Source organism: Cinclus cinclus, chromosome 30 (assembly GCF_963662255.1).
Source record: "Cinclus cinclus chromosome 30, bCinCin1.1, whole genome shotgun sequence".
NCBI lineage: Eukaryota > Metazoa > Chordata > Aves > Passeriformes > Cinclidae > Cinclus > Cinclus cinclus.
The window spans coordinates 988,708-1,004,136 of record NC_085075.1 but is presented as its reverse complement, the minus strand read 5'-3'; the positions used below and the strand labels follow the sequence as shown (position 1 = coordinate 1,004,136).

Here is a 15,429-nt window from a genome sequence, read left to right as displayed (position 1 = left end):
CCAAGCTGACCAGCCCCCACCCCCAGCTCCCCCAACTGCTTCTCAGGAGTTCTCCAGACCCTTCTCCTTGGGCTTCAGCCCTTCCCCAGTTCTATTCCTGTCTCTGGACATGCTCCAGCCCAGTGTCTTTCTTGGCATCCCTGGATGGGAACCAGCAGCTTTCACAGTGCCCCACAGAACTGGAAAAGGGAAACAGAACTGGCAAAGGGAATCGCAACCCTTTCATCCCAGCGTGATGCACTTGAGCAATTTCCTTCAACTCCCTTTCTCATGAATGCAGCAGATAGAAATGATAAACCCTGGCATCTCCTGGCTCCCCTCCAGGAAAAACTCAGAGAACTCAGAAAAATCTTGTGGGTTTTGGCAGGATGGCATCAGCACCTTTGGCTTCCTGGGTTTCAACAGGCTGGAGATCGCTGTCCTCTCTGCCACATTCCTAAGAGTGTCCTGAGGACTCTCCTGGACTTTGAACCACTTGGGTCCACACCTGTCCCTGGACTGCTTCCTGGGATGAGGAGAAAGGAGATAATTTCAGACTCTTCCCTGGGATAAGGAAGAGGGCCATGACTTTCTGGTCTTTCCCATCCCAACCTATAAATTTTAGAATCAGAAATGTTATTTTTGACTCAAACAGGAGGATAAGACGCATTGCAGCCTGGTGTAAACATCATTCAGAAGTCGGGAGGGTGTACTGGAAGGAAATTTGGGGGTAAATAAGAAAAACAGAAGGAAAGTAACACTGGTTCAAATAAAAGCAACCATATCTCCCTTATTTTGCTCATTTAGATGACAAAGACTTGACAATATTGATCTCCATTTCCATATTTTATCTGCACCAGATCAGTCATAGAATCATGGAATGGTTGAAGTTGGAAAGGTCTTTAAATCCCATCTGGTCCCACCTCCTGTAACACACACTGCAAAGAACCAGGGCTGATTCATCCCTCACTCCCCCCAGAGCTACAGAATAATCCAGTCAAGCATTAATCAAGTTGATTTGGTTGCAATGGGATGTAATTTGGAGAAGGCTAATGACTAATCTGGCTGGGCAACCTGGAGCTCTGATGGCAGGTTCTGGGCTCTGGCTTATTATTTCACGCTGGCTTCTTTTTTTTTTCTTTGTGAGTAATTTTTGTCCACTCAGAGTTGTTAGACCATCCAATCGCTCACAGACAAGGAGCCTATGTAAGAGCCCAGACAGACAGGCAGAGGGTGCTCCTCATCCTTGTGTGAGCTCTGGGGAGGATTCATCCTCTTCACCCTGGCTCCAAGCACCCACTGGAGACTCCTCCATGGTAGGAGTTGGAATAAGATGATCACAGAATGTGGGAAGGGCTCCTAAAACCCATCCAGTTCCACCTCCTGCCATGGGCAGGGACACCTACCATTAGACCAGGTTTCTCCAAGCTCCTGCCCACCTCCAGCCAACCCAGTCCCCAAATGGGAATAATGAATCCTAGTTCTCAGGGTGATGCTCAAGGAAACACCTTGACATTCCCACAAGATCACCTAAATCAGCTCAATATAGGATCATGGGAGGGTTTGGGTTAGACAGGATCTTAAAGCTCATCCCATTCCACCCTCTGCTATGGGCAGGGGCTCCTTCCACTCTCCCAGGCTGCTCCAAGCCCTATACAGCCTGGCCTTGGACACTTCTAGCGATGGGGCATTCTCAAGGAATTCCATTCCAGTGCCTCACCACTCTCACAGGGAGGAATTTCTTCCCAACATCCCATCTAATTCTCCTCTTTTCCAGTTTGAAGCCATCATTCTTGTTCCATCACTGCCTTTCCAAGTCCCTCTCCAACTCTCCTGGAGCCCCTTGGAAGGGGCTCAAAGGTCTCCTTTCACTTGTCTCTAACTGAGTACCCCCAGCTCTCCTGGCCTGGCCCCAGAGGATCTCTGGCCCTCAGAGCAGCTCTGTGGCCTCCCCTGAACACTCTCCAGCAGCTCCACATCCTCCCTGTGCTGGGCCCCAGGGCTGGAGCAGCTCTGTAGGTGGGGTCTCACCTGAGCATGGCAGAACACCCCCTCCCCTGCTGCTCATGTTGGGGGCTCAGCCCAGACTCAGGGGTCTCTGGGTTGGGGCAGGTCCAGCTCTCAGCCACCAGCACCCCCAAGTCCTTCTCCCAGGGCTGCTCTCAATTATTTTCCTGTTCAGTCTGTATTTATCCTGCAATTACCCTGATCCATGGCAAACATGTGCTTTCCCTCCCCTGGGGAGCATTGAGTGATGAGACAACACAAAAACATCTTCATCTCTCTGCAGTTTATTGGTACTGAAGGACCCTGGGGCCAGGGCACTGGCAGGAAGCAGCTGATCACATGACAGAGGGAGGTAACAGGGCCACACACTCCAGGTGGGAAGGATAAAAGGGAAAAGGATCCATAAAACAGTAAAGCTGCCAAATTACTCCACTTGGGAGGTGGAGAGACTTGTTTCTCACTCCTAAATCTGACTATGGGACTTCATCTTCTTCCTTCTGTTCATGTGGGCTCCTGACACAGCTGGAGGAGGATGCAGGGGACTCATGGGGGGCATAGGGGAAACACAAGCCTTAAAAAGTGACAGGAAAGAGCAATTTTCCACAGGCTCCTCAGCTGGTGCAGCAGCCCTGGGGAGCTCTGCAGTGCCGTGGACTCATGAGGGAGATGTTCCATCCCAGTGGGGCTCAGTGAGGGCCAGGCTAGGCCAGAGGGATGTGTCTCGTTTTCATCTCACTTTGGGGAGATTTCCCCCAGAAACTGTTTCCTCCTGAATACCGATGGGGGTGGAAGGGGCTGTGCGGCTGGTGGGAGGAAGAGGAAGGTGCTGCTTTTCCCGGGAGAACGGAGGTGAGGGCTCAGTATTTGACCCCAGAGGATTTGACCGTTGTGGTGGTGACACATCTCCGCACTGAGGAGGAGCTCCCCCCGGCCATGAAGTTGCCACCTGCAGTGCTACACATCCTCCCACTCCCAGAGGAGAAGCCACCACTGAGGATCCCTCCTCCCACACCACAGGTGCCGCCAGTGACACTCCCACCGCCAACCGTGCACACTCCTCCTCCACCCAGGCCATTGCTGGCTCCAAAGCTGCTGGATCTGCCTCCACACATGGTAGTTCTGCCCACCACAGCTGGAAGAGAGGGAGAAGCTTATTAAACACCAGGCAACATCCTGGGAATCTTCACAAAACCAAGGATAAAGGTAATTCTGTAGAGAAATCAATGTGTGAATACTTACAGACATTCACATTGGAGGGGTTTTCTAAGCAGAGCCTGTGTAGGGAGAGGAACATCAGTCATGAAACTATATACAGTTAGAAACAAAACTCTTCACCAAATATTCCTTTTATATCCTGTTTCATATAAGATCAATCAGGCCCCAGAGAATTGTTTCTGGTGGGGACCATGTTTCTGTTTTGGTCTTCAAAATTTGGAGAAAAAAAGAAAGTAATCAGATTTCAATGTTAAATGTGTTTCAAGGGGTGATTGAAGATGAATCCGACCCAAGGAGGAGCAGAACCCTGGCCCAGTCAGTGGTGGAAGGACTCACCGGTTCTCCTCCCCCTCCAGCAACTTCCTGTACATGGCAATCTCAACATCCAGCGCAATCTTGATGTTCAGCAGTTCCTGGTACTCCTTCAGCAGGCGAGCCAGCTCCTCCTTGTCCTTGTTCAGGGCACATTCCAGCTCTTCCAGCTTCCTCCGGGCATCCTTGATGGCCATCTCCCCCCTCTCCTCAGCCTCAGCGATGGCTGACTGCAGATGATGGTTCTGTGGAGAAGAAAATAAATTTTTTTAATTCCCTCGGCCCACCCTCTACTGGAGCATTCTCATGGCACAAACTAGAGGGAAAACAGAAGGAATCCATGAGACACCAGCCAACCCCCACCTGCTTCTTCACATTCTCAATCTCTGTCCGCAGCCTCTGGACATTCCTGGACAACTCCTGGATCTCAATCTTGGTGTTGCGGAGGTTGTCTCCGTGCCGGCCAGCTGTGTTTTGGAGCTCCTCGTACTGTAGACACGGGGACAAAGATGTGCATCAGGGACACAACTGGCCAGAAACTCAGGAGTTTCCAATGCTCCAGGTGCCTTGACCACTTCCCAGCTCACCCTGCTCTGGTACCAAGCCTCGGCCTCGGCCCGGCTATTCTGAGCGATCTGCTCATAGTGGCGCCGGACCTCCTCGATGATACTGTCCAGGTCCAGGTGCCGGTTGTTGTCCATGGACACCACCACGGACAGATCCCGACTGATCGTCTGCATCTGAGACAGTTCCTGCAACCAAGACATGAGTCAGAGGCACCATCTGATGATGGGAGAGAAGAGAAGCAGCTCCAGGCAACTTCTGCAGATCAAACCCACAAAGATGCCCAGCCCAACCTCAGTGTCTTTGGCCACCACACCCTCATTAAAACTTCACCCAGGGGAAGGGAGAGCTCCTACCTCCTCATAGATGCACCTCAGGAAGTTGATTTCATCTGTCAGAGCTCCCACCTTGGCTTCCAGCTCGACTTTGGTCATGTAGGCACAGTCCACATCCTAAAAGGAAACATCTCAGAATTGGACTACGACTTTCTCTTGTGGCACAAGAGCTGTTGGCTCTTCCTGTTGGGATCTGCCCATCTCGGAGCTGAGTCCTTCCCATGTCTTTACCTCCTGTCCCCCCTGAGCCCATGCCTGCTGGTGTCTTCAGACTCACCTTCTTCAGCACCACAAACTCGTTCTCAGCCGCTGTGCGACGGTTGATCTCCTCCTCATACCTGTGGTGGGGGGGCAGGACAAGGTGAGACTCTGAGACCCCTGGTCGCTCCACCTGCAGGGTCTCCGCACCAGCTCCACTGTCCCTGTTTGTCCCCACACTCACTTGGTTTTGAACTCCTCCACGTACTGCCGCATGTTCTGCAGCTCTGACTCCAGCTGCCCCCGCTGTCCCAACAGAGACTCCAGCCTCCTCCGCAGGTTCTGAATGTAATTCTCAAAGATCACATCCAGGTTCTTCCTGGGCCCTGATGGCCCTTGCTGCTGGAGCAGCTCCCACTTGGTGGAGAGCACCTTGTTCTGCTGCTCCAGGAATCGGACCTACAGCCAACAAAGGGTTTTGTGAAACATTCCCCAGGGAGACATTCCACTGCTCAAACCTCCTGGGAGTTTTGGAAGGCTGTGGTAATCATTCCCCAAAACCTTAACTCGACCACTGTTTCCAAGGGGAAAATTCCTCCCTTTTTTCTCCTTTTTTCCCCATTATCCTTGAATTCCTCCTCTTTTCTCCTCCTGTATTTCTGCTCCTTTTTTGTTGGTTATTTTTTTTGGAGGTGGGGTGTAGCTATTGAAATGCTTCCATTCAAATCTTACAAATTATTTCCAATACCAGTCAGAATTTTTACATTAATTTTCAGGAGTGTCAGTTCCTTTTTGACCTTCCAGTGAATGAAATCCCAATGGTCTCCATATTCAAGAACATTCCTCTTATCAGACACAAAAATTATACATGTCATATATTAAAAAAAAAACACTGAACACACTTATAATCAATATTCTCCCAGTTCAGATAATTTAAAGGGAACTCATCTGCACTTAAACTGAAACAAGAATGATTGGGAATTTTTTAAAATTTCATTCCTAGATTTTAAATTCCTTGAGCAAAAATTGTCCCAGGAAAAGGACAGACTTAAAAAATACTTTGGTCACGGAGTATATCCCCATCACTTTGGCCTGTCTGCACTGGAGAGAAAATCCATGTGCATCCACCAACCCTGGAGAAAGTTGTTCAGTTTCTCTGTAGATAATAAATTTTGACATTTCCTCAGGAGGAAACCAGATGGAACCCAATGGAAACAATCACATCCCAATACTGAGCTGAGAAGGACAATATTTCCATCTCCAGAGCAAAAGAAATTTCTGCAGTTTTCCCATTCCCAAGCAAGCCCAGTTCCAACCTCTCACCTTGTCAATGAAGGAGGCAAACTGGTTGTTCAGAGTCTTGATCTGCTCCTTCTCCTGGCACTTCACTTGCTGGATCTGAGGGTCAATGTCAACATGGACTGGCCGCAGGAGGGTTGGGTCCACCTGCACTGGTTGGATGCCTCCAGGGAACCCAGGGCTACCTCTGACAGGTCCACAAAAGCCACCCATTCCTCCACCAATGACACCTCCTCCAATGACACCAAATCCTCCTGGAAATCCTCCACCAAAGCCACCAATTCTACATCCGTAGCCACTGCCATAAGAGCTGCCCATGGAAATCCTTGTGTTTCCCCCCATGTTATGGAGACTCCGGCTGCTGAATCCTCCACAGCGTCCACTGCCACCTCCAATCCCTCTGGATGTGGAGAACGAGCTGTAGCTGATCCTGCTCCGGCCACTGCCTCCAAAGCCACCACCAACAGCAGAGCAGGAGCTGAATCCCCTTTTGCTCCCAATTCCAAAGCTCCTGCAGACAGATTGACGAGACATGACTGGTTCTCCTCAAAAGATCCAAAACTGGGGAAGAAGAAGGGATCGACAGAGCTGAGCTGGTGCTGAGGGGAGAGAGAAGTGCTCAGAGTCTTCTCTGGTTTCACAGCTCCAGGCATTCCCTTTTATCTGCTCCTGAAGGTGGGCTGGGACAGCTTGGGCGTGAAGAGGAAACAAATTTACTGTCTTCATCAGCTTGGTGCGGTTAACAGATTTTTGCCAAATTGGTGACTCCACCCAGAAATCCGCTTCGCTGTGCAGAAGGAAAAGCAGGAGAACTGAGGCAGGTCTCTGTGAGTAAGTGGACTCCCATATCTTTATTTCATCTGGAAAAATATGTTTTACAGTGATGTTGTCATGTTCTTCCTTCCTCCCACTTCCATGCCTGCTCCTAACGACTCCACAGGTTGTCTGACTCCAGACTTTTTGCCTGACACTCCACACCAGCCAAGGATTTTGGTGAAACTCAGATGGAATGAGGCATTCATAATTCCTCCAAGCACGCCCCGAATCTTCTTGTTAAGTGGAAAATTCACAATAGCTTTCCAAGTGGAAAAATGCCACATCATTAACATTTAACAGGGATCAGCATATCTGTTTTCTCCAGAAAGAGCTGCTTAGTTCCTTCCTAAGAGCATCAGGTGGGAATGTCTGGGACAACCAGGTCCTGGGATTCTGAGCACCAGAGCAAGGGGACAAGGATGTCCAGGTCCTTACTTGTGCTTTTCCAATGGCCACAGGGATTGTCAAACCACAGAGGATGGAAAGGACGCTCCAGGCATGTTGTAATGATGAGTGACAATAACGTTTAATTTCATGCACCAGCTCCCCGGCAATGGATTTGGACACTCACATGAAGGACATCTTGCAGGTACCTTCTAAGCCTCACTAATCAAATAAATATTTTAGTTACATTTATTAATTTTATTGGTAAAAAACACCAATGCTTTCTTCATTCTTATTTCCTAAAAATCATTAATAAAAGTCAAGGTAAATATATATTTTAAAGCACTTCAGCAGTCAAAAAATATCCTGTATTTAAGCTTCCCAAGTGTATATGTTGTTTTCATGGTCACACAGGAGATTTGAGCAGGTAAATGTAGTTGAAAGCATCCCTAGGAATTAGCTGGTGGCCACAGACACAGCAAACACTATGGAAAACCAGCCCAGGAAACCACTTCCAAAAGCCACTGGAGGAATCATAAACATGAATGTCGTTGATTATCACTGGAATGAAGCTTCTGGAGCCACAGACTGGGTGGAATGGGAGGGAGGGGAGGATGTTACCCTTTACGGGGGTTCAACTGTTGGCCAATATTATCCCACCCTCAGGGACTCAAAGGTTGGCAGTCGTTATTCAGCAATGGAAGGACACAACAGTTGTCCAAGGATTATCCCACCATTAATGGACTAAACAGTTGGTGAAGGGCTATCCCACCCTTGAGGGACAAGGTTATCCAGCCTTGAGGGGGGACCAATGGATGGCCAAGGGTTACCCAGGTGTGTGTTCCTGCAGCTGGAGAATGGACAGCACCCCCACAGCATGGAGGGGACACCCTCCCTTCCAAAAGCAGCTGCAATCAAGATGGGCTGGTTTCTCCATGGTCATCTCCCAGGGGGAGATTTAAGCTCTCCAGACCATCCTGCAGCCCAGCACACTCATTCATGATGAGCAGCCCAGGGGAGCTGCAGACTGCCTTGGGTTTAGGTGCAGAGAACAGGTTGTTCCTTTTCTTGGCCTCCCTCCCAGCTGCCAAACCCATGGTATGAAGGCACCAGGACTTCACTGGAACATCCCATGAGGAGGTTCCACAACGAGGAGGAAGATCTGCAAAGTCAGCCAGATGCCTGGGTGCTGACCACACTCAACTCCTGCAGATAAGACGCCCAGATTGAGTCACTCTGACGTCTTCAGACAAGATGTGCAGATTATTCCAAACCTGGAGTCACCTGGGTCTCCTCCAGGTAGAACTCAACAGGCAGCTGGGCTCCAGCCATGCCCTCAGATCTCTTACGCAAGGAGCTGTGCACAGCAGAATCATTGACACCAGGGAAAATGTGAACTCGGCAGAAAACATGGATAGAGACTGAGCCATGCTGCAGCTTCACATCTGAGCCAGCCAAGAGCACGGAGGAGGTGTCACAATGACTCTTCACAGTAGCGCTACAACGCCATGTAAAGCTCATTGTAAAGTTTAGAAGAAACAGGCTCTTAAAATTCAACACTGAAACAGGTGATTAAGCACTAAAGCAGGTGACTCTTGCCCCAAGCCAAACCTCAAACTGCTCCTGGCAGAACACCAGCTTTGCACAGGCATTGCCTACTCAGCATCTTTATCTGGGCAAAACCCAGCCACAATCCCAGCTCCAGCACCCTTCAAAGCAGAGAGAACTCGATTTTCCAAGAGCTCACTTGGAAAAGTTCACTCCAGCCTTTCCTGGACCTCTTCCTTGGCCTGCAACTTCCTGACCCACTCTGGGAGCATCAGTAGCTCCCAGAGACTGTTGTGGGACTCCTGAATCATCACTGACAGCGTTTTCTGCCTCTTTGATCTCTCCAGGTGGTGGAAGAACCACAGCACAGCTCAGATCAAACACTCCAGACTCCCCTCCCAAACCCCTCCTGAACTCATCCAAATCTCTCCCTCCTGCTCTTGGAGGAAGAATGAGGCACTGGGAAATGAATCGACTTCTCAGGGAGAGGATGGTACCTGAGCTGATAGATGGGGATGAATCACACCTTCCCAGACCACTGTTTTCCCACAGCTGGTCAGGGATGGTACATGGCTCTCTGGTGCTCCCCCTGCTCTCTGGGTGCTGAGCTTTGTATCCCACCTGGTCATCCCACAGCCCAGGTGCATACCAGAGGCAGGTGCTTGACCAACATCCTGATCCATTGTTACCCATGTTCACCAACTCTCCCACCCAAGGGGCTCCTACCCTGCCAGCCTCTCATCACAACCCAAAGACCATTCAGAGGCAGGAAATTCAGATGACTGATCCAATGTTAGCTCCCACCTGCTGCTGCTGATTCTCATCATCCATCAGCCCCTGTGGGTTTCTACTGGTCTGGCCACGCAGAACTGGGAATGTTCCTGCCTAAATCACAGGACACAGGTTTCAGAAGACCCTTTGCAGAGCTTCCAAAATCCAAGAGGGATTGAGAAAGACCCTTTCCTAGAGCTTCAGGAATTTTGCTGCATCTGGAGAGATGTGACGTGGGCACTGAGGCACTGAGTGCCTTTGTGTGCCTAAAGCTGAACACAAAAAACTGGGACATGGCAGCCTGTATTAGTTCAGTGACTGGAAAGATACTGGACTCCTTTGTGCTAGAGGTTTCCAGACCAAACAATTGCACAAATCTGCTGTGGGAATAACTCTACAGGATTCCAGGGATGAACTGGGCGACTCCCTATGTCAGGAGATTGAGCAGGCTCCTGTATTACTTAGTTTGGTCTTCTGCTGTCTCACAGTTACTGAAAATTTTGTGAACTGAGCATCCAGCACCCACCACCCGGACTTGTGCCTTCAGGTGAGAGTCAGTCATCACCTGAGCTGGGACGCCTGTGATGGTTCACCCGTGTTCGGCTCCATCAAAGCACAGGTCCAACACACTGAGCAAAGAATGACCTCCTGCTCCCCAACAAGCTGCTTCCCCAACGCACGCCCTGCCCAGAGTGGCTCCTGAAGCAGTGACACAACAACATCGCGAATGTTCTCTGCAATTTATTTGGAATGGCAACATCCCAGGGAAAGAGGGCAGGACACAGATAGAAGGGAGGTGGGGACACAGAACAGGAGGAAAGAGGGATTTTATACACATTTGCCACAAGAAATGTACAACACAGCAAGGAAGGCAGAGCAGCCCCTCCTGCCAGGCAGCTCCTGGTGCCAGGACACGCACGGCATCGCCACCAAACCCCTGGGTGGGACCAGGAGCTGGGATGAACTGAATGGGAGGGACACAGTTCATCCCATTGCAGGACAACGGAGCTGGGCTTCGGGAGGCTGGGCTGCTGTCAGGAGGAGAGAGGAGATGCTTCTTTCCTTGTCAACCTTCGGGGCTCAGAATCTCACCCCCGAAGATTTGACCGAGGTGGTGGTGACGCATCTCCGCATGGAGGAGGATCCCCCGCCAGAGCCACACATCCTTCCGCTTCCAGAGGAGAAGCCCCCACCGTACATTCCTCCTCCCATCCCACAGCTGCCACCCATGCTGCCTCCTCCAAAGCTGCTGCCTCCTCCAAAGCTGCTGCTTCCTCCGCAGATGCCGCCTCCTCCCATTCCTCCTCCCATGCCGCTGCCGCCTCCAAATCCTCCTCCCATTCCACAGCTGCTGCCTCCTCCCATTCCTCCTCCCATGCCGCTGCCGCCTCCGAATCCTCCTCCCATGCCGCTGCCTCCGAATCCTCCTCCCATGCCTCCTCTGCCTCCGGAGACGGTCGTCCTGCCCACCACAGCTGGAAGAGAAGCACAGGTTACTCACCTGTTTCCCAAAAGAACAAATTCTACCACTTCTGAGGGACCCCGGGGCAGATACTTACAGACATTGACGTTGGACATGCTGTCATTGCACAGCCTGTGAGGGAAAATGGGACCAGTTATTCCTCTGGGAAGTGCACAGCTCTTCAGTTGAGAATTTCCCATTTTTGTACAAGTTTATATTTCTCAATCATTCTTTAAAAAATAAGCAACCTATTCAGTATTTTTTTCAGATTTTTCCAATTACTCTTTAAATAAATTAGTACCCTTTGCCTGCACATTCTTTAAAGATAGAAAACCGACTTAAGTATGTTTATGCTTAATATAACTAATATATACTTGAGAATTTGAGCGTGAATTACATAGAGTCAATCTTTTGTGTGGATTCAAAGGTTTTACCACACGTCTTATAATTTGTCAATAATTTAGTCAAATTGATGCCAATCAAGTACCTGTTCTCCTCCCCCTCCAGCAACTTCCTGTACATGGCAATCTCAACGTCCAGTGCAATTTTGGTGTTCAGCAGTTCCTGGTACTCCTTCAGCAGGCGAGCCAGCTCCTCCTTGTCCTTGTTCAGGGCACATTCCAGCTCTTCCAGCTTCCTCCGGGCATCCTTGATGGCCATCTCCCCCCTCTCCTCAGCCTCAGCAATGGCTGCCTGAAGCTGCTGGTTCTGAGGAAGAGAAAATCAGTGTGTGAGATCCCTTCTGCCCACCCTCTACAGGAGCTTCATCATGGTAGAAACTGGAGGGGAAACAGACCAAAAAATCAATCTCTTCCAAAGGGCATGAATTTTAATGACTGGTTTCCCTCTCACCACCCAGCCCCATCCTGACCCAGCATGCATCTGGTACCCAATGAAGAGCTGGTGGTCCCTAACCTGCTTCTTCACATTCTCAATCTCAGCCCGCAGCCTCTGGACATTCCTGGACAACTCCTGGATCTCAATCTTGGTGTTGCGGAGGTTGTCCCCATGTTTTCCAGCAGTGTTCTGGAGCTCCTCGTACTGTAGACATGGGGATAAAGATGTGCATCAGGGACACAACTGGCCAAAAAACTCAGGTAGTTCAAACATTGGGGACTATCCCAGGTGCCTTGACCACTTCCCAGCTCACCCTGCTCTGGTACCAAGCCTCGGCCTCAGCCCGGCTGCTCTGGGCAATCTGCTCATACTGGCGCCGGACCTCCTCGATGATACTGTCCAGGTCCAGGTGCCGGTTGTTGTCCATGGACACCACCACGGACAGATCCCGACTGATCGTCTGCATCTGAGACAGTTCCTGCAACCAAGACATGAGTCAGAGGCACCATCTGATGATGGGAGAGAAGAGAAGCAGCTCCAGGCAACTTCTGCAGATCAAACCCACAAAGATGCCCAGCCCAACCTCAGTGTCTTTGGCCACCACACCCTCATTAAAACTTCACCCAGGGGAAGGGAGAGCTCCTACCTCCTCATAGATGCACCTCAGGAAGTTGATTTCATCTGTCAGAGCTCCCACCTTGGCTTCCAGCTCGACTTTGGTCATGTAGGCACAGTCCACATCCTAAAAGGAAACATCTCAGAATTGGACTACGACTTTCTCTTGTGGCACAAGAGCTGTTGGCTCTTCCTGTTGGGATCTGCCCATCTCGGAGCTGAGTCCTTCCCATGTCTTTACCTCCTGTCCCCCCTGAGCCCATGCCTGCTGGTGTCTTCAGACTCACCTTCTTCAGCACCACAAACTCGTTCTCAGCCGCTGTGCGACGGTTGATCTCCTCCTCATACCTGTGGTGGGGGGGCAGGACAAGGTGAGACTCTGAGACCCCTGGTCGCTCCACCTGCAGGGTCTCCGCACCAGCTCCACTGTCCCTGTTTGTCCCCACACTCACTTGGTTTTGAACTCCTCCACGTACTGCCGCATGTTCTGCAGCTCTGACTCCAGCTGCCCCCGCTGTGCCAAGATTGATTCCAGCTGCCTCCGCAGGTTCTGGATGTAATTCTCAAAGATCACATCCAGGTTCTTCCTGGGCCCTGATGGCCCTTGCTGCTGGAGCAGCTCCCACTTGGTGGAGAGCACCTTGTTCTGCTGCTCCAGGAATCGGACCTACAGCCAACAAAGGGTTTTGTGAAACATTCCCCAGGGAGACATTCCAACTACTAGGAGATTTGGGAGCCTAGGGAATCTTTCCCCATCTATGCCTCATTCAGGCGTTCAAGCTGCTGAAGTGCATGAGAAGCATCATTTAATTTATTTGTTTTTAGACAATTAAGTTTTGACTTTTTCTGAATTTCTCCCTTGGGGACAAAAAGATGTTGCCAGTAGAAAACATCATCCCAATTTTCCATAGCATCAGGGTTGGACTTTGTCATCATCTTTCCAGTCAAGAAAGATTATTTTTTTATTCTCCAACTGCCCATGCATTCTCTTGGGCGGGATTCTCTATTTCTTCGGCTTCTATTTGAAATGAAAATAATCCAAGAGTATTGGAAAGGAGGTTAATGTTCTGAAGTTTCTAGAATCAGGCTTTGAGAAGTAAGTCTCATCAAAAAGCAAATCCCAGCATTTAAAACTCTTAGGACAATTAAATTTACAATGATGACTTTGCCCTGAATCACCCAAAATGAGGCTGCGGAAGTGCCTTGGCAAGAGAATCCCCAGAATACGTTGCAGATGTTCTGTTTAATCTTCCATTAGCACAAAACCTCCTCTATTGTTCTGTGCTATTTAATAAAACCTGACTAATTTCAACTTGATGCTGAGGCATTGGTCTGACAACTCCAAAAGCAGTGGGTAAATGAAAAAAATTCCATTCCACACCCCAAGAAAGTTGTTTGGCATGCCAGCTCACAAAAAACATGGTCCTAAACTCTCACCTTGTCAATGAAGGAGGCAAACTGGTTGTTCAGGGTCTTGATCTGCTCCTTCTCCTGGTTTTTGACTTGCTGGATCTGGGGGTCAATCTCAACATGTACCGGACGCAGGAGATTGGAGTCAACTTGCACTGGTTGGATGCCTCCAGAGAAACCTGGACCACCAAAGCCTCCCATTCCACCCATTCCCCCGCTGCCCATTCCACCACCAAAGCCACCCATTCCTCCACCACCACCCATTCCACCACCACCCATTCCACCACACATTCCACCACCAAAGCCACCCATTCCCATTCCTCCACCACCCATTCCACCACCACCCATCCCTCCACAGCTCATTCCTCCACCAAAGCCACCCATCCTGCCACCGTATCCACCACCGCCATAGCATCCACCCATGGCTATCCTTCTGCTGCCCCCCGTGCTATGGAGGCTCCGGCTGCTGAATCCCCCACAGTGTGCTCCTCCTCCCCGGGATGAGGAATATGAGCTGTAGCTGATCTTGCTCCGGCCACCACCGCCTCCAAATCCACCACCAACAGCAGAGCAGGAGCTGAATCCCTTTCTCCCCCCAACTCCAAAGCTCCTGCAGACAGACTGACGAGACATAGCTGTTTTTGTCCAAGCAGAATCAAAATCCAGAAGAGCAGAAAGACCAACGGAGTTGATGAGGGCAGAAAGAAGTCTGGAGTCTTCTCTGGCTCCAACAGCTCCAGGCATTCCCTTTTATCTGCTACTGGAGGTGGGCTGGAACAGCTTGGGTGTGAAGGTGGAAAGCAATTTAATATTTTCATTAGCACAGGGTTGTTGACAGATTTGCCATGAGCTTTGACATATTTGGGGCTGCGCAGAAACACGCCCTGTAATCTAGAGGTGAATAAAACAAGAGCATCGAGGCAGGTCTCCATGAGTAAGTCGACTCTTGTATCTTTATGACATCTTGGAAATCAATTATGTCCATAAATCCCCTTTTCTGCAGTCCCTCATTGGATATCCAGCCCTCATAAGTGGCTTCCAATAATTCCGGATAGAGATCTCCCTATCAAAGCTCCATAGAAAGGCAAAGTTTTGATGAAATCCCAGCTATAATATGGCTTTCACAATTCCTCACACACACCCTTAATCCCCTTTTTATATGTTAAATTGCCTTTGCATTTCAGGAGATGTTTCTCAATCCTGAATGGGAATTCATGACACCAAAATTTGAGGAGACTCAGCATATTTTCATGCTAGAAAGGAAAAACATCTCCTTGGAGCAAGTGGTGTCGCTACAATGGGAGTGTCTTCTACCTGTAGACTAAATTCCCTCCACTTGCAACTCCACAAATCTGGGACAACCAGCTGGGGCTTTGGATGATGCTGAAGAAGAGGGAAGAAGGTGACTGAAATTGTCTCAGCCTCCTCAGTGTTCTGAGGGTGGCAGGGAATGACAACTTGAGGAAGAATGAAGGGACACATAGGGAACCCTTTGGTGACAATGTCAGGGACAGACAAACACTATGGAAGAGGAGCGACAGATGGACAATTCGAAGTGGTGAGGGGTTCCTGCTGCTCTGGTGAATTCCACTACCTCTGAATTCCCTTTTTTTTTTTTTCCCAAAAATGAGATGACTGACATGGAAAAACCTGCTGAGAAATGGAGCTGTTACAACC

At 49.8% G+C, this 15,429-nt stretch overlaps 2 protein-coding genes across 2 annotated transcripts; both read right to left on the bottom strand.

Moving 5' to 3' along the window:
* Positions 1-2,843: 2,843 nt before the first annotated feature.
* Positions 2,844-6,443, bottom strand: LOC134055015 (keratin, type II cytoskeletal 6A-like). The gene is made up of 9 exons (XM_062511119.1): positions 5,934-6,443; positions 4,855-5,069; positions 4,690-4,750; positions 4,434-4,529; positions 4,101-4,265; positions 3,877-4,002; positions 3,538-3,758; positions 3,226-3,260; positions 2,844-3,118 (listed from the first exon to the last, which is right to left on the bottom strand). The coding sequence occupies exons 1-9, from the start codon at positions 6,441-6,443 to the stop codon at positions 2,844-2,846; spliced, it is 1,704 nt and encodes a 567-aa protein (XP_062367103.1).
* A 4,065-nt stretch (positions 6,444-10,508) lies between these two features.
* LOC134055013 (keratin, type II cytoskeletal 3-like) lies at positions 10,509-14,385 on the bottom strand. The gene is made up of 9 exons (XM_062511117.1): positions 13,780-14,385; positions 12,795-13,009; positions 12,630-12,690; positions 12,374-12,469; positions 12,041-12,205; positions 11,806-11,931; positions 11,378-11,598; positions 10,988-11,022; positions 10,509-10,903 (listed from the first exon to the last, which is right to left on the bottom strand). The coding sequence occupies exons 1-9, from the start codon at positions 14,383-14,385 to the stop codon at positions 10,509-10,511; spliced, it is 1,920 nt and encodes a 639-aa protein (XP_062367101.1).
* Between the last annotated feature and the right edge of the window lie 1,044 nt (positions 14,386-15,429).